The 18,354-nt window shown below is 44.2% G+C and overlaps 1 protein-coding gene across 7 annotated transcripts in view; it reads left to right on the top strand.

Annotated features, from left to right (window-relative positions):
* The window catches only part of SCMH1 (Scm polycomb group protein homolog 1), a 123,997-nt gene that overhangs the window by 83,061 nt on the left and 22,582 nt on the right, over window positions 1-18,354 (top strand). For 6 of the 7 annotated variants that reach the window (XM_025212901.1, XM_025212986.1, XM_025212951.1 and 3 more), the window contains 3 exons: window positions 2,784-2,984; window positions 4,766-4,951; window positions 11,576-11,707. In XM_025212901.1, the coding sequence (XP_025068686.1) occupies window positions 2,784-2,984; window positions 4,766-4,951; window positions 11,576-11,707 (519 nt within the window). The remainder of the gene's footprint in view (window positions 1-2,783; window positions 2,985-4,765; window positions 4,952-11,575; window positions 11,708-18,354) is intronic. The other variant, XM_025213035.1, reaches the window with a different exon arrangement.

Raw genomic sequence — 18,354 nt, 5'->3', positions numbered from 1 at the left:
CGGGGCAGCCACCACCAGCCATGGAGCTGGGGCTGCTTGCAGCATGTGGCAGGGAGGCTGCAAGCCCTGCTGTGAGCAGCCCCAGTGCCATGGCAGGCAGCAGCTGCCCAGAGCCTGCACTGAGATCCAGAGCTCCAGCTGGGGTCCATGGTGGTGGCACCTGTGTGCACACCTTAGGGTGCACAGCAGGGAAGGGGCCTGGGCCAGGGTTGCGCTGTACCAGGCCCCTTCCCTGCCATGCATCTCAAAGCATGCGTTTATCCACCACTGCCACAGAGCTGGGTCAGGGCTCTGGACCCCAGTGCAGCTGTTTGCAGGCTGCTCACCACCTGCTGTGAGCAGCTGGACCTCCATGGTGGCTGCCGCAGGCCCCTTCTCCACCATGCACTTCAAGGTGCGTGTGCAGCCACTTCCACAGAGCTGGGCCAAGGCCCTGAACCCCAGTACAGCTGCTTGCATCTGCCTGCTGCAAGCAGCCTGAGCTCCATGGCAGCCAGCAGGGGCCTGTCCAGTGGCCAGGCTGGTCACAGTAGGTGGCAAACCCTGTTGCAAGCAGCTTGGGCTCAATGGTGGGTGCAGGGGCCTGCCCAGAGCTGGGCTGCTTACAGCAGGTAGCCGCAAGCCTGCAAGCAGCTGCACTGGGGTCTGCCTCAGGGAGCATGATGGCCTGCACTGCCGCAACAAGGATTGGATCCTTCACGGCTTTCTGATGTCTGCCCCTGGCATGCCAACATCTTCAAAGTCCAGGTTGCAGGGTTGTTGGGCACTTTGCCCAAAAATGTTTCCTGACCCTGTTCTATTGTCACTTCAGTGTGATCCAACTCTTCAAGTCTACCTACTAGAAAGATCTGATCTGATCTGGGAATTCCTTCAATATCTTCTTCAGTAAAACCAAGGGAAAAAGTTTCATTTAGCTTCCCTGCTATGGCCTTATCACTCCTGAGTGCACCTTTTTCACCATGGTCATTTAATGGTCCCAGTGATTCTCTTGCTGGTTTCCTGCTTCAAATCTATTTTTTTTTAAGTTTTTATTATTAACTTTAGTATCTTTTGCAAAATGCTCCAAATTCTTTTTTATCTGCCTTATTTCATATTCATATTTGACCTCCCAGAGTTTTCATGCTTTCTTCTTTTCCTTGTTTGGGCATCCCTTTTATTTTTTTGAATGATGCCTTTTTGTCTTGGGTAGCTTCCTTAACTCTTCAGTTAAACCGTGCAGGGGTTTTATTACACCATTTGATACCCTTTTCAATTTTCCTGGGCCTCTAATATGATATTAGTATTTTTAAACAGCTTCCAGGCTGTCTTAAGGGTTACTGGGTCCCCTTCACCCAGAGAGGGATTGAACCTTGCTCTCTCTGACTTCCCAGCACAGGGTTCTAACCAGACACAGGTCAGTTATTATCAGGGATCCGGGGTTTCTCTGTTTAAAAATCTAAAATTCTCTGATTTAAAAACCCAAAATCTGTTTTTCGGCCACTAGTGTGTGTGTGTGTGTGTGTGTGTGTGTGTATGCGTGTATCAGTTGAACACAGTCATTACAAGAAAATAAATTCTAAATAACTATATATTTTGGTGTTTGATTTTGGTTTTTTATCAGAAAAAAACAGAGCTCCCCCTGCCCCCTTCACTCACCAGGATATGGAGTCCAGCTGTGCTTGTCCCCCTCTGCTGCTTTGTGGTGATGAGCAGCCCTGATATGTCGGTGTCCTGCCCATGCTGGTGCCCCTCAGTCCCAACCCACAGGACCGCCCCCCCACCAGTCTGCTGGTGCCCATCATTCCTGATTCACAGCCCCCATGGCCCCCCAGGGCACCTAACTCCCAACCCGCAGTCCCCTGCCCCACTCCCCTTTCCTTTCGCTGGATGGGGCTCCCAGCTGCTGGGGCTAGCTGGTCAGCAGTGCCTGAGCCCCATGTTACACTGTGTTCACACATACAGTAGTATGCAGCTGACTGAACGTGCTCAGTAGTCCTGTGTCTGTTTACATGTCCACATTGCACATGGAATAGAATTGCAAACTGCAGAAATGTCAAAAGCTGGGTAACTGTCACTTAGGCACATAAACAATAACAGAATTCCTTCCTCCAGAACTAGCTCACTATGTTGCACTGTGCAAAGCAGGGTAACTAAAGGTAACTGGGCAAAAAGGAGAAAGGTCAAAGTAACTTAGGAAGAGTCGAAACAATGCTTATAACACAGCTTTGACTTGTGACTAAACTAAATTCAGAAAAGGGAGTCTGAAGTGAACTCGGGATTTTGGATTCTTTCAAGTACAGGATAGGGGATGGGTAACTTCCCCTCCCTCCACAGCACACCTGGCCAGGTATTCAGAAAACTGAGGGACCTGGGTTCTAACTCCCTTAGAGATTCAGTGGGAGATATGTATGAAACTCCCTTAGGCTCAGCCACTCACCCAATTACCAGCATATCACTGTGCAAACCCCTGCTACACCCTGCATTGTTGGAACCTGTGCACCAAGGTTATGAATGAAACACTAGCGTGGCTTGGAAGTTCATTGCAAGAGAGACCGGAATCAGCATTGTGTATTTGAAGGGTGAGCTTCCTTTAGCTATAACTGATGCTGTTATAGGTGTTAATCTGCAGCCTGTTGGATTAATTTGGTTCACCCCCTCAGTGAGAACTTTAATAGTATGAAGATCTAGGTCTGGTAGGATGCTGAGGATTGAAAAAATAGCATATCTGCTTTTGAGGATGTTTTTTGCTCTTCTAAGCGGCATCTCTCACCAGTTAATGGCCAGCATTTTTATTGCTTTTGTAGTTTGCATTTACTTGAACAAGAATGGCAGCACGGGGCCTCACCTGGACAAGAAGAAAGTTCAACAGCTGCCTGACCATTTTGGACCAGCTCGGGCTTCTGTTGTTCTGCAGCAGGCAGTACAGGCCTGCATTGACTGCGCTTATCATCAGAAAACTGTCTTCTCTTTTCTGAAGCAAGGCCATGGGGGAGAAGTAATTTCAGGTAAGAACCAAGACTTTTCTCCCCTTCCTTGCTTTCAGAGCTATCCTTATTAGGAAAACTCTCTCAGTGGGAACCCTTTCCTTTTGAAGCACAGCTTCATCATGGTCTGAATTGGAGGGACCTCTGTGTAAGAGATGAGGGTTTTCAGCCCTGATCAGTGATACCGTATAATGTCTAAATAGGTGAGAATCCTTCCTTCAGCCAAAGGTAGAGTACGTAGCATGTTTGTGCATGTACTTCCACAGACCTACCCACCAGCCACCACGTGTCCTTTTCAGACAGTACTGTTTGGTCACCTAGTGTCCCTGTGCAGTAAATGTTAGTTTTGTTTCCCCATTTTACAGATGAGGAAACTGAAACACAGATATACAGCAGTTTATCGAAAGCTGCACAACTAATTAGAGGCAGACCTGAGAATATAATCCAGTTCTTGGTTCTTGCAAGGTCACCCTTTAGCCTTCTTTATGTTGTAGCTCCTTTTGTGTGATGCCATCTGCTTCCTCCGTCTGTAAGTGGACAGAAGAAATATTTAGCTCCAGACTGATTCCTGGCATTCAAGCCTGTTAGCTGTGTTCTGCTCCAGATGCTGATGAAGTGAGCTTGGACTCACAAAACCTTATGATATGCATCTCTGATTTAGTTAGCATATAAAGTACAAATCAATCCTGCCTTTTGCCTCACTTCAGACTAACATAGCTAGCTACCTCTTTCTGTGCTTGAAAATGTCAACATGAGTCCTGGTGAGGCAGAACAGGGAGATTTCTACAGGTCTAACACAATATGCTGCTAAGTGTAAATTCTTCTCTCTTCCCTTTACAAGTGCAGCTTCACCATGTTTCAAGTCCAGGAACCATACAAATCTCTGACTGATCAGCTCCTTTCACTGACTCCCCTTCTCTACCATATCTGATGTGGGCTTTTTACTAGCTTAGCATTATTTTGCCTCTTTCTCCTCACCTCCATGCTACCAGCAATGCTTGCCTTCACCCCCACCTTTACACCTTTTCTCTTGCAAAACCACTACTCTGCTCTTGAATGTAGAGGCAAGGGTTAGAGAGTGCACAGAGTGTTCCAGTTAAACCAAAGACTTCCGTTTATTCTTTCTTGTGTAGTGTTTGGATAGCTGAAATGACAACACTTAGTGGGTGACTTAGCTCAGAGTTTTCTTCTTGGCAGCCCTCCCGCCTCAGCTAGAGGGGAAAGCAGTGTTCTGTCTTGTCTTAGAATAGGAGAGCTGCAGTTCATGTTCCACCCTGCAGCTACATCGTTTTGCTTCTGACCTTCCAAAGATTGTCAGTCCTCCAGAAGCAGGAGGAAATGGTGAGGGTTAGAGCAGTAGGAATTTTAGTATTTCAAATACAAAAAAAAACAGAAGAAAATTCCTGAAGCTGTTCACCCCCATTGCTCCCCCCCCCTTTCTTTTCTCCTTTCGTATTTCAAGACCATGTTTATTCCAGGTACAAGGGGCACAGATTGTACTTTGCTTTTCTTGCAGTTCACCTTTAAGCTTTCCATGTACAGCCAATTCACACTCAGTGCTGGGTGCAGCAAACTGGTTCTGGCCTGTCCAAGGGAAGAGAACTCCATAGTATTTGCCAGGAGAAAGCAGTGGCTTTTGTTTGCTTTAGTCTAACCCAATGATGCCAAGATACAGAACTGGCTGTGCAACCCCAGGTGTGGCCTCCTGCCTTTCTGTATGTGTGCATGTGTGTGTGTGCGCGCGTGTGTATGGCAGAGGAAGGGGGGGGCTTACAAGCTTAGCTGTGTTTGTTTGTCTCCAGCCGTGTTTGATCGGGAACAGCACACTCTGAACCTGCCAGCAGTAAATAGCATCACCTACGTCCTCCGCTTCCTTGAGAAACTTTGCCACAACCTGCGGAGCGACAACCTCTTTGGAAACCAGCCTTTCACTCAGAATAACCACATGCAGCACTCCCACGAGTACGACCACGACAGGTATTTACCAGGTAGGAGTTGGGGCTGGGGAGGCATTCAGGGGTCCTTTTAATTCACTGTGTCCTAACCCAAGTTTTACTCTTCAGCTCAGAGACAACAGTGGTGCAAATTGCAGAGCCCTGTCTGTGGGGTTTGTTGCATATCAGCTGACACCACTCACATGCTATATGGGATGTCCTCACTTAGGATTAAAGTTTCTGTGTTTTCGGACTGTCAGGTTCATTCATTCTTAGTGTCTCTCTGTCTGTCTTCCTTTTTCTATGTACCTTATTCCCTCCCTTCCTCTCCCTTGTTGCTAGTATAAAACATGTAATCTGATCTAGGAAATATATCCAATTAGGGATTAGACACTTTGCCTAGAGAAAAGTTGTAACATGCAGTATGTAGACTGAAGGTGTAACTAAATGTCCAGCATGGCTATAACTCTTGTTCCTGTAGAAAGCACACCTAACCTCTGGTGCCTGCTTTGGAAGCTCAGCCTGCATCTAGGGCCTGGAACTCTGCTTCAGGAGTACTACTCGCAAGTAAATCATGTTTCTTTTTGCATGGCTTGTCCCATTGTGCTTAAGTGAGGCACTCAAGGCAAGCTGGTTTATATCACTGCGTGCAACAGTTACAAGGTGGTAAAGTATCCCTTAGGCTGAAGTGGTGAACCCTCAAGAGAACAAATCATATTACACCAAGGACTAAATAGTAACAACTCAGGAGGGGTAACTGCCAAATGAGAGCTACTACAGGGTGAGTGGCACAGATTGACTTTGTGTCTGCAGATTCCCTTCAGTGAAGAAAGGAAATAAGACTCTGGCTCACCCTTTGTATATCTGAAAAAGCTTGTTGTTGATTGGCCATCTTGTCTCTGTGCCCAAACTCTCCAAAGTGGCTGACTAGTTTGCTCAACAAAAGTGAAACCAAGTTCACTTTCTAAAATCTGACTGATTGTCAGACTGCACTGTGAGTGGCCTTGGCTGGGCCAGGGTTGCCAGGGGGCTAGGGCCATGTGAGACAGGGCCTGGGGCCTGGAGAGTGAAGCAAAGGCAAGGGCTGAGGCAGAGAAAGCCAAGCCCAAGCAAGTGGTCCAGGACTGGAAGCCTACAGCCAGCATAAAGGGGAGCTAAAGCCAAGAGAGCCGAGACCTGTACAGGAAGACCAAACTGGATAAAATAACATCTGTGAGGCATGGACATGGCTGTAGGGGAGGACAGAGGCCACAAATTTAGCCTTCGAGGTGATTAGGACCAGCAGGGTTAAAGCTCCAAGACTGAGAGACTGTGGGTGGCAAGGCCAGAACCCAAACTAGACGGGTTACAATGAGGCCAAGAGAAGAACCGAGTATATAGAGAGAGAGGAGCCAAAGCTCCCCTCCTTATTTTTAACATCGAGGCATGGCAGATGAGGCAGCAGGGTGAGACCCTGAGGGGCTGAATTGTGAGCAAGGCAGGATTAAGGCAGCCATCAGGGGGTGTCATGGCCACCCTCGGAATGTATCCTGTTCCAACATCTAAAGGGGAGCGTAGCCATTGGTGTGGGATCTGGTGGTCTTTATTAAATGTCTAAGTAGATGGCATGTAACTGAAATTAACATATTAAATTGAACACCAGAGAAGACAGAAACATCACACTGGGACACATTGGTATCCTGGTCAGAGAGTCACAGGGTTGGAAGGGACTGCAAGACTAATGTAATTCAACTTCCTGCACAGATGTAGGATTGCTATTCTATAATCATCCAAGTTAGATAACTATCTAGTCTTTTCATATAAGTCTTTCATCCAGTGAAGAAGATTTTACAACTTTTCTAGGCTGGTTGGTCTATTTTCTGATTGTTCGTACAGTTGGAATTTTTTTTCTGAGACTTAATTTAAATTGCCTTTACTGCAGTGTTCCTTCAACTTCTTTACAGCAGCTTTTATGATATTTGAAAGCTGATATCCTCCCCTTAATCTCCTTTTCTACATACTACTTCTTTCAGTCTTCCCCTGTACAGCTTGCTTTCCCCTGTACTGCGTCTGGACAGCCAAGATGTTTACATTCTTTTTAAAATATGGTGCCCAAGGCTTCTTTACTTGCTACTCAGAAACAGAGAGAAATTGACTTTAGAATAGATTTTATAGATTTCATAGACCCCAGAGGACCCCAGCAAGATAATCGTCCAAGTGCATCTTGAATGTGTCCAGAGTAGGTGCTTGCACCACTTCTGGGGGGAGTCTATTCCAGACTCTGAAGACTTGGATGGTAAAGAAGTTCTTCCTTATGTCCAGTCTAAAATGATCTTCCAGCAGTTTATGACCATTAGACTGTTTTTTCCCTGGGGGAGCCCTGGTGAACAGATGTTCTCCCAGGTCCTGATGAACACCCTGATCTACTTACAGGTTGCCACCAAGTCCCCCCTGAGCTTACGCTTAGCCAAGTTAAAAGAGTCCTGTGCCTCTCAGCCTCTCCTCATGTGGCATGCTCTCTTGGCCTCTGATCACGTGCGTGGCTCTCCTCTGGACTCTCTTGAGCTTCTCCATGTCCTTTTTAAAGTGTGGAGCTCAGAATTGGATGCAGTACTCCAGCTGCGGCCTCACCAAGGATGAATAAAGAAAGAGATTGACATCTTGGGTCTTGTTTGAGATACATCAGTAGATGCAAGCCAGGGTGTGAAGATGGAAGGCAACTTGCGTGATGGTGATCACAAAATGATAGAGTTTAATTTCATATGGGAAGGAGCAAGGGGAAGCAGCAAAATAAAGACACTGGACTTCAGAAGAAGACTTTAACAGACTCAGGGAAAAGGTGGGCAGTAACCCTTTGGTAGCAAGTCTTAGGGAAAAAGGAGTACTGGAGAGCTCATTGTATTTTAATGAGGCAGTATTTGAAGAAGACAGTACTTGAAGTTGGCCATATTAAGGACACAGCAGCAAACTTGACTTTATACCTTGACTTTAGCAATGCTTCCAATGCATTCTCTCACAAAATTATCACAGGTGAGCTAAGGAAGTACAGGTTGCATGAATGGACTATAAGATGGATAGAAAACTGGCTGGATCATCAGGCTCCAAGGGTGATTATCAGTGGCTTGATATCTAGCTGGCAGCTGGTGCCAAGTGTTCCAGGGGTCAGTTCTGGGGCCAGTTTTGTTCAATATCTTTATCAATAACCTGGAAAATGGGATAGAGTACACCTTCAGCAAGTTTGCAGATGACACCAAGCTGTGGAGAGTAGTAGATGGTCTGGAGGGTAGGGCTAGGATTCAGAGAGACCTAGATCAATTGGAGGATGGGTTGGACCAAAAAAAATCTCATGAGGTTTGATAAGGAAAAGTGCACTTGGGACAGAATTTAGTCTTGGGCTTATTTAGTCTGGAGAAGAGAAGACTGAGGGGGGGCGGGGTTTATTATCAGTCTTCAACTACCTGAAGGTTGGTTCAAAATAGGATGGAGCTAGACTGTTCTCAGTGGTGGCAGATTGCAGAACAAGGAACAATAGTCTCAAGTTGCAGCAAGGGACGTCTAAATTAGATATTAGGAAAAACTCTTTCATGAGGAGGGTGGTAAAGCACTGGAACAGGTTACCCAGAGAGGTTGCAGAATCTCCATCCTTGAGGGTTTTTAAGACCCAGCTAAACAAAGACTTGGCTGGGATGATCTAGTTGGGGATGGTCCTGCTTTGAGCTAGATGACCTCTTGAGGTCCTTTCCATCCCTGTTTTTCTATAATTCTATGATTCTGTGATTTTTCTACGAAACTAGCCTGTGATAAAATAATGGGAAATGCAACAGGAGACTAGTCTGAGTAAACAGTTATATTGCCAATCTCTTTAACTCAAAAAGAAATCTTACAAAAGGTGGAAACTTGGTTATATTACTAGGGAATAATATAAGAATACCACATGGGTATGCAGGGAGAAAATCAGGAAAGGCAAGATCTATTTGAGGTGGAACTGGCAAGGGACATAAAAGGGATGCTATAAGTAGGTCCGAAATAAGAGGAAAACCAAAGGAAGTATTGGTTCTTATTGCATGCAAAAGGCAATCTAGTTATGGATGATGCAGAGAAAGCTGAAGTACTTAACTCTGCCTTTACTTCAGTCTTTACAAGTAAATTCAGCTGCCATATGCAGTTGGCAGCAAAGATAGGGAAGGAGAAAAACAGCCTAGAGTAGTGGGAGTTAGGTATTACTTACAAAGGCTAGATGCGTTCAAGGTCATGGGGCTGGACCGGATACTAAAGGAGTTAGCTGGGGTAATTGGCTATCACATTTGAGAGCTGATGGAGACCAAGTGAAGCCCTGGGTGACTAGATAAGGGTAAATATAGTACCCATCTTTAAGAAAGGAATGAAGGAGAATCCAGGAAATTACAGACCAGTCGGTCTGATCTTGATACCTGAAAAGATCCTAGACCAGATCAAGCGATCTGTTTTGAAGCATCTGGAGGAGAACAAGATGATCAGGAACAACCAGTATGGATTCACCCAGAGCAAGTCATGCCTGACCAGACTGACTTCCTTCTGTGACAAGGTGACAGGTTCCGTGAATGCGGGGAGAGTAGTGAATATGATTATACCTTGATTTTAACAAAGATTTTTCCTCCATCTCCCACAACATTCTCAGTAATAAGATAAGAAAATACAGACTAAATAAAAGAACTGTCAAGTGCATACCAAACTGGTTGGATTATCATGCTCAATAGCTTAATGTCTCATTGAAAGGGGGTATGAAGTTGCGATTCGCAGGGGCCTGTCTGGGGTCCAGCATTGTTTAAAATCCTTACTAATGATTTGAATGATGGAATTGAGTGTGTGCTTAGTAAATTTGTGGATGACAACAAGTCGGTTGGAGTTGTAGATGCTCTGGAGGGTAGGACTAGGATCCAGAAAGACCTGGACAAATTTGAGAAATATTTTGTAAACAATCAGTTGAGATGCAATAAAGATAAGTGCAGAATCCTGCACTCAGGATGAAATAATTGCATGCACAAATACAGGCTGGGGAATGATTGGCTAGGCTGCAGTATTGCAGAGAAGGGCCTGTAGTAGTCAGTAGACCATAAACTGAATATGAACCAACAGTGTAGCATGATTGTTGCAAAAAAAGCCAACAGCATACTGGGTTTTATTAATAAGAATGTCACTTGCAAATCAGGAGAAGCAATTCTTTCACTCTGTTTGTCTGGCACTGGTGAGTACTGAGGTACTATGTCCAGATTTGGGCCACACATTTTGAGAAAGATGTGGGCATATTAGAAAGAGTCCAACAGAGAGCAACAAAAATTACTAGAGGCCTGGGAAAATGACATGAGGAAAAGCTGGAAGAACTAGGGTTACTTAGTTTGAAGAACTTAACAGTCTTCAAATGTCTGAAGGGTGATTATAGAGAAGTGGGAGGTAGACTTTTTTTTGTTGTCATAGGGGATAGGACTAGGGGTAACTGCCTCAAGATTCAGCAGGGGAAATTTAGGTTGGATTATGAAAGTGGTCAAGCATTGGAACAGGCCACCTAGAGAAGGCGTGGAATATCCATCCCTGGACATGTTTAAGAGTAGGTTAGACACTTGACTGAGATGGCTTAGTAATGATCCTGTGTTGGTTTTGGTCTACCAATCTCTCTGCTGGACTTGATGACCTAACTAGGTCCCTTTCAGCCCTATTTTCCTATCATCCTGTGATGCTATCACTTCTCATATCAAGCTTACAGTGTCTAATTAGGAGGAGATATCAGGTGAGACTCCCTAGCAGTCTGTCCTGGCTCCTGTTTACAATGACTCTATTACTGTAACCCAGCACTGGATTTACCATTTATGTGACAGCATCTGCCGACTCGCATTGAATTTATGATCCCATTTCCTTCTTGTGCTAGTGCTGGGGCAAGTTTCTCCCATTCTGTATTTTTCTTTCCTGTGTATAGTACCTTACATTTATATTTGTTCAGTTTTATCCTGGGGTCTCTAACCCAGTTCTTTGGTTTGTTAGTATCTCTATGATTTTGTACTTAGGAAATACTGGAAAGCATCATCTTTGCAAGAAATCGGGAGATGATTATTGTGGGCAGTAAGGTGTACATAAATTTACCATCTAGAGTGTGTTGAAAAAGCAGGTCTAGTTTGAAGCCATCTGTGAAGAGATCTTTCAGGATGGTTTGAATATGGCAGTAGTGATGCGTGGCTTCTACATGCAGTGCTGGGTACCTCAGCATTCAAAAGGTGCAGGCCTAGCAGAGGAATTTGGAGATCAGCAGTGATGTTTGGGAAGCTGAAGGAAATAAAAACTCTAAAAATAATTTGCCTGAATGATGAGTAAGGGACTGAGAATTTGCTAATTATTGAAATTCTTCAGTTATATGAAAAATATATAGACTGCAGAAACAGGAATTGTTTGAGGTAAAGAGGTCATAATTAGGCTATGTTTAATCAAAGGTGATGCTGGGATAAAGCATGACCATAGAATGACCTAAAAAATTCTTAGGTTGGTTCTATCCCTTATCTCTAGTGAAAATTGTGAAGTGAAAAAGTAAATGCTAAGAAATGAAAGATGCAGATAGCTTTAAGTATACCAGGCTGGTGCGTGGGGGTTAGTTGTGGGTTACTGATGACTCAGGTAGGATTGAATTTCCCAGAAAGTTTCCGTTCCTAAGTAGGGCTTGTTCTCTCTTCCTAGACAGAAGCAGTTCGTTAGACGGCACTCTGCAGGGACCAGGCCGGGGTACAAAGCGATACTCCCAAGATTCCCCTCCATACAGTGCTCCTCTCTCCCCCAAGTTACCAAAGAATGACCGTCACCCTTTGGAAGGTGAGCACAGCATCTCTTCCCAAAGCTGGCTTTTTAGAGTTACGTTTAACTCATATAGCATAATTGGATTTCTCAAACCAAATCAAACCATGGGTTCTGGAAACAGGTTTCCTGTTTCCAGCAGGAGTCACTGCCTAATTCTTCAGAGAAATGTTAAGGAAGTGTTGAACCCCAAGCTAGTCACACCAAGCTATGTGGGGTGGAAAGAATCCTTTCTGACCCCTACCATGATCATTGTAAGATTTGATTACCCCTGTTTTAGCTTCCATTGTGATATTAATGGTCATAAAACTATCCAGTCATTTTTAGTACATCTGGCGAGCAAGGTGTCTTGGCCATACCATGACTACTTGCTTGAATGCGTTCTGCTAGAGTGCTAGAGGGAACCTGGCATCCCTGATAATCAGCATGGATTGGTGCAGAAGCAGTTTTACCGGGATTTACTTCAAAGAACCCAGCATTGATATAACTAACTATACAAAGCAACATGCCTAATCTCTTAGCTCCAGAAGACTTATCACTTCCCACACTACCAGTCACATGAATGCTTGAAAGGATGCACCGGCTCACATTTTCAAACATAGCTGCATAGCTGCCCTCTTTGGCATTTCATCTATAAGTGCATGTATGAGATGCCTGGTGTAGTTGAAGGCCTTTCCTTTTATTAGAATTTGAGGCAAAAGATTTAGGATTGTAGATGCTTGAGTTAAAAGCATTCTCAGTCAATGTTTGTGTAATGGAGTATGTTATAAATGTTACATAGCTGTTACCCACAGGTGTGCAGCCTAGTTTTTAAGTGGGTGTGAGCATTAAGTTGCATTGTTTAAAACCTTGTATTCAATAAGTAGCAGGAATACAGCCATTTGCTGTGATTAAAGATTTTAAAAGCTATTTTTAGAGTCAAATGGGACTCATCTTGCATTGCGCACTGTACTGCAGAATTTTCTTTTGCCAGTAGATCTTCACGGAAATAGATCTTAAAGCCATGCTAGTTTTGCTCACTTAATCTTTGACCAACTCTAGATTTTTACAGCAGTCAAAGCCTGAAGGCACAAGCTGTATGCTGTGGCTTCAGAAAATGCCCCAGGTAATAGGAATGATAAGGATGTAAGCCTGCACAGATGTTTAGTCACTAAAGCAACAGCCTTGAGAAAACTGTGGGCTAATTTATGATTCCAAGAGTGCAATCCTCTAATACAAGAGAATTAAGTTCTTGTTTATGCTGAAGAATTGTTGCCGGCCAGCACAGTTGCCTTTGACCCAGTGCCAAATGCACTTCAGCTATAACCAGAGTTGCTGAAACGGTGTTAAATTTCAGTCAACACTTGCAGCTATGCTCTCTCGAGCTCCAGCTCAGTTTGCGGTGTATGCAAAGTCTCAGGAAAGCTAACAGTTTCATTGCTCAGGTGGCTCTAGTTTGTTCCTGCTAAGCACAGATATCAAGCTGTCTTTTTGTCAACTCAAATTATTTTTAAATAGTTTTTTGCTTTTTCCAACTGGGAGGACAGCTTCCTTGTCTGTGGACAGACCTTTGACTGGCTTTTACAGAATGACTCCCTTTAATAAGAATGTAGTGCTGTCTGCACTATACAGCATTGTGTCTTCAACATAAAAAATGGTGTTTTTACCCAAGCTTGCCAGCTAGGCGAAATATCTTGGCAAAGACAGGATCATTTGTAGTTTTATATAATTTAGCAGTTCAAGTTACAGCCTACACAGGAGCCTAGTCTTTGAATTGACCAGTAAATTAATGTGACAGTTACAAACTATTCTCCTTTTTAAGCTTTTTCCTTTAATTAGTGAACTCAGATTAACATTATTTTGTTGTGAAGACAGGCCCTATATTAAAAAGATCATATTTGCTAAGCAAATATACAGCCAACTACAAGCAGACCAAAAAGAGTTTCCTATACAGTACCACTAGTCTTTTCCTGATGTGTATTTTACACACTCCAAAATTCAGGGATGAATCTCGTAATTCATAACATTCCCTTAATATATTTTGAAATCAATCGGTCTTCTCTGCTAGTTCACTGTAATACACTATTGAATCAGTTGTTGGAGATAACTGACAGAAGTTGTCATTGGCTTCAAAATACACCTTGTTAGGAGAACCATCTTATCCCTTATTCTGAATCCTTAGTTGCTAGTTTTGAGTTGTTGACCTTGCCTAAATTCTTGGGAGCCTCTTAAGTGTTGTAACCCATGGTAGAATTTTTTCTCCAGAATATGTTCAATGTTGTGCAGAAGTTATAAATCCAGTAATTAATTGTTCTTGCCTCTGACCTTTCAGCCTAGGATGAATGGAAACTCCATTGGTTTTAGGTATCTAAAATCCATTAAAATAATAAGTTCAATACCTGCTTAGTCTTAAAGAACAAAACCCAAGTGTACAGCTCTCTGTTGCACTAGATTAGTGGTTCTCAACCTTTTTAAGGTCAAGGCACCCCTAGATAAACTCAAAGTACCCCTTGGTGCTAGCTCTTAGCTTTCACTCGTTTTTTGAGTATGGAAAAATAATTGAGTAGTACTTCTGTTGCAAAGAACTCAGAAGCCATAACAAATTAGAATGCTTTTGATGCTATGGATTCACAGATTCATAGATTCATAGACATTAGGGCTGGAAGGGACCTCGGAAGATCATCGAGTCCAGCCCCCTGTCCAAAGGGCAGGAAGTCAGCTGGGGTCATAGGATCCCACCAAGATAAGCATCCAGTTTCATCTTGAAGGTGTTCAATGAAGGCGCTTGAACCACCTCCGGTGGCAGGCTGTTCCAGACCTTGGGGGCTCGGACAGTAAAGAAATTCTTCCTTATGTCCAGCCTGAAACGATCTTGAAGTAGTTTGTGACCGTTTGACCTCGTCATTCCTTGGGGCGCTCTGGTGAACAAACGTTCCCCCAGATACTGATGGTCACCCCTGATAAACTTGTAGGTGGCCATCAGATCACCCCTGAGCCTGCGCTTTTTCAGGCTAAAGAGCCCCAGGGCTCTCAGCCTGTCATCGTAGGGTCTGCTTCCCTGACCTCTGATCATGCGCGTGGCTCTTCTCTGGACTCTCTCAAGCTTCTCCACATCCTTTTTGAATTGTGGAGCCCAAAACTGGACACAGTACTCCAGCTGTGGCCTCACTAAGGCCGAATACAAGGGGAGAATGACGTCCCGGGATTTGCTTGAGAAGCATCTATGGATGCAAGCCAGCGTTTTGGTCGCTTTACTAGCCACCACATCGCATTGCAGGCTCATGTTCATCTTGTGGTCAATGATGACCCCCAAGTTTCTTTCTTCCATAGTGCTAGCCAACATAGCACTGCCGAGCCTATAAGGATGCTGCGGGTTTTTCTTCCCAAGGTGGAGAACCTTGCATTTATCGGCGTTGAACACCATCAGATTCTCGTCCGCCCACTTGCTGAGCCTGTCCAGGTCAGCCTGGATCACCCGCCTGTCTTCTGGTGTGGATGCTTTGCCCCAAAGTTTGGTGTCATCGGCGAACTTGGCCAGTCCGCTTCTGACTCCAGTGTCCACATCATTAATGAAGATGTTGAACAGTATGGGTCCAAGGACAGAGCCTTGGGGGACCCCACTGGTCACAGGACACCACGATGAGTGACTTCCATCAATTACTACCCTCTGGGTCCGACCCCGGAGCCAATTTTCCAGCCAGTGGATTGTGGAGGACCCAAGGCAACAATTGGCCAGTTTCTCCAAGAGGCGATCATGGGACACCAGATCGAAGGCTTTTTTGAAGTCAAGATATATGACATCAATCTCTTCTCCCTTGTCCAGGTGATAGGTCACCTGGTCATAGAAGGAAATTCCATTCCTATTTGAAACTTCTGGGTTATGAATCATGTGTAGGTATTTACATGCCTAACTCCTAATATTGAATGGCATGCTTGAAAAGATCTTGCATCACCCTGATTGAAAGTCAGTGTACTAGATTTTGCAGAATGCCCTGAATTTCAGCTGAATCAAGTTGTCTTTTCTGCTGCACCACCAAGAAAAGTAGCATTCCCAGTCCACCTTTAACCACTAAATTATCTTTCATCCTAACCTCAGGGAAAGGACCCAGGATTCCTGATCTCCTTGACTTTGTACTGTTCTTTAACAACTAGTCAGCTATCCCAGCACAGAGTCTGTCAACTTCCATTCCATCAGGATGGTAAATATAGAAAATAAGAGAAATACTTACTTTTGTAGCCTAGGCAGCATTGCCATGTTCTGGGGATCCAAAGTTCCAGTATTTTAATTTTGGTGGTAATCCATATTTCCATGTGATGGAATTTGTTTTTCCAGTTCTCTTCTTTAATAAAATGGTTAATTTGATTTGCCAGCTGAGAAAATAATTGTCAATTATAGTGTGATATGCAACACAAGCCCAGAAGCTCTATTGTTCAGCCACTGATTATATTTGTCAAGTTGGCATGTTTGTAGGCTGAGGGGTGACTGAATGCTGTGCATACAGTGCCACTTCACTGCTTCCTGACCAGTGAAACTGGTCTTGGCATACTTGAAGAATTTCTGGTCAGAATATTTTACTTTTCAAAGAGCATATTGAATTCTTTGCTGGATAAGAACTATTTGAACTTTCCATAGTAGCCATTGTTACTAACTTTGACATGTTAAAACCTTTGGAGAGTCCAGACACCATACTAGGCACCAATGAGCCATATCCCTGGCTGGTGACCACGAGTTGTATAATTGCCTCAGCCTGTGTGAATGATAAAAACCATATCTAAAAGACAGGGCAGGAAACTAACTGGTTAGAGATGCACGTAATTTTTGTAGGCAATTCCACTGACCAGGAGGCACACCTTAAGGATCTGGCGCGGGGAGTTACAATACAATCTAGACTTGGATCCTCCTCCAACCTGCTACAATACCAATCATTGTTAATGACCTCCACTCCTCCTGGAAAATAACAGCCATCTTGAAATGGTAGCCATTGGGAGACAACCCTGTCTCGGCATCTTCAGCATCGGACTACCTAACTCTTATTCTCACCAAGGTACCAGACCTTGCTTCAGACCCAGATGCCAGCTGTTCCTCATTATCAACACAGATCACATGATCATTGAACCAAATAACATTATAGCATCTGCAGTTTGTCACTATATATGCCACCATCTGCTTATAGTACCCCTCTGCTATCTGCATTGGACAGCTGCCATTTTTTGGTGTGGAGATGCTGATACATGAGATGCTCTAGGCACTTTAATTAGAGCGGCTCTTGAAGCTGCCCTAATTAAAGCACCCCCGCAACTCCCAGGGCACACGTATATACACCCATAAATACTAATTCATTCAGAGAAGTGTAAGTTTCATCAGGTGCTGTCACTTATGAAAATGTGTTCCTCTCTGAACCCGTTAGTCTCAATGTGCCACCCTGGCTAACTTTCTGCCTAACAAAATCAATCAGAGAATGATTTATTCCACAATTTTGCATGCAGGTTGGTTTCTGAAGTTATATTGTTTAAGGACAGCTACTTTGAGGTCAGGGATGGAGTGTCCAGGGAAGTTAGTGTTTTGCCATGGACTTTTACATGTTTTTGGAATTGATTTCAAATTGGTATCCAAATTCATTCTTTTAGATTGGGATTGTCCAGCTGGTCAGTGTAGATTGCAGAAGGGGACTGTAAACAAATGATGGCATATATGACATTGGTAGAGAGTGAAGAAGGTGAATGAGTCCCAGATTTGTATTTTGTCTTATTTGGTCTAGTGATCATGAAGTCTGTATTGATGAGAGCGCACAGCTGGCTCTGGGACTATAGCAAGGCCTGGTGACTTGGTGAGAATTGGAGTTTCAAGTAATCAGTGACTGAATAGACTTTTTGAGGTTGGGAGGCTGTCTATAAGCCATGATAGGCTTGTCCCCCTAGAATCCCTTGAGAAGATCATCATTTTCCAAGAGGGGCTGGAAGTTATTAATGATATGTCCAAGGTGTTAAAGCCAGGGGCTGTAGGTGACAACCAGAGGGATTCTGTTGTCGTTATCATGGATAGGGTTAGTATTTGTAGCAGGTCAGAGTGAGGTTTATATTTGGCTGTGTTGATTTGAGTGGTATGGTTTTGGGATTGTATTGTAAGTGTAGGAAGCCCTGTTCTAAATCCCTAAAATGTGCATCCCAGTCAGTAGGATCAGAGCAGATATAGTTGTAATGTAGAGCTTGGCTGTAAACAGTGGGTCTAATGATATCCTTCAGATGAATGCTGGTGGCTTGGAAGTAACTGTAGCAGTTGGTTGGTTTCTGATACAATATAGTGGTGATAGGCAACTTCAGTATCCAAGGAATGAATTTACTGTGTGGAGTATTCAAGTGTCAGTTTGATGAAGGGGTGGAAGTTATTAAAGTCCTGGTGGAATTTCACTCAACATTTCTTCTCATGTTTTCTACAAGTCATCAATGTACGTTAAATATACATAAGGGTGAGAGGGCAGCTTTGGGCCCCGTCCTCGCCGGGCACGAGCCGGGCCCGTCTGTGTGCACGCGGGCTGTGGCCGGCAGCCCGGGCACGCGGGGCCGGAGAAAAGTCGCGGGGTGGAGCAGTACGCTCGAGCTAGAATCAGTCACGGAGGCATAATGGTTGATTGAAAAGATTATTTACTTACACCGGAGATGGTCGCGGTGCAGGCTGGACAGTTTCC

Source organism: Alligator sinensis, unplaced genomic scaffold, assembly GCF_000455745.1.
Source record: "Alligator sinensis unplaced genomic scaffold, ASM45574v1 scaffold264_1, whole genome shotgun sequence".
NCBI classification, from domain to species: domain Eukaryota; kingdom Metazoa; phylum Chordata; order Crocodylia; family Alligatoridae; genus Alligator; species Alligator sinensis.
Note: the sequence above shows the minus strand (reverse complement) of the source record. Positions and strands in the feature narration are given on the sequence as shown.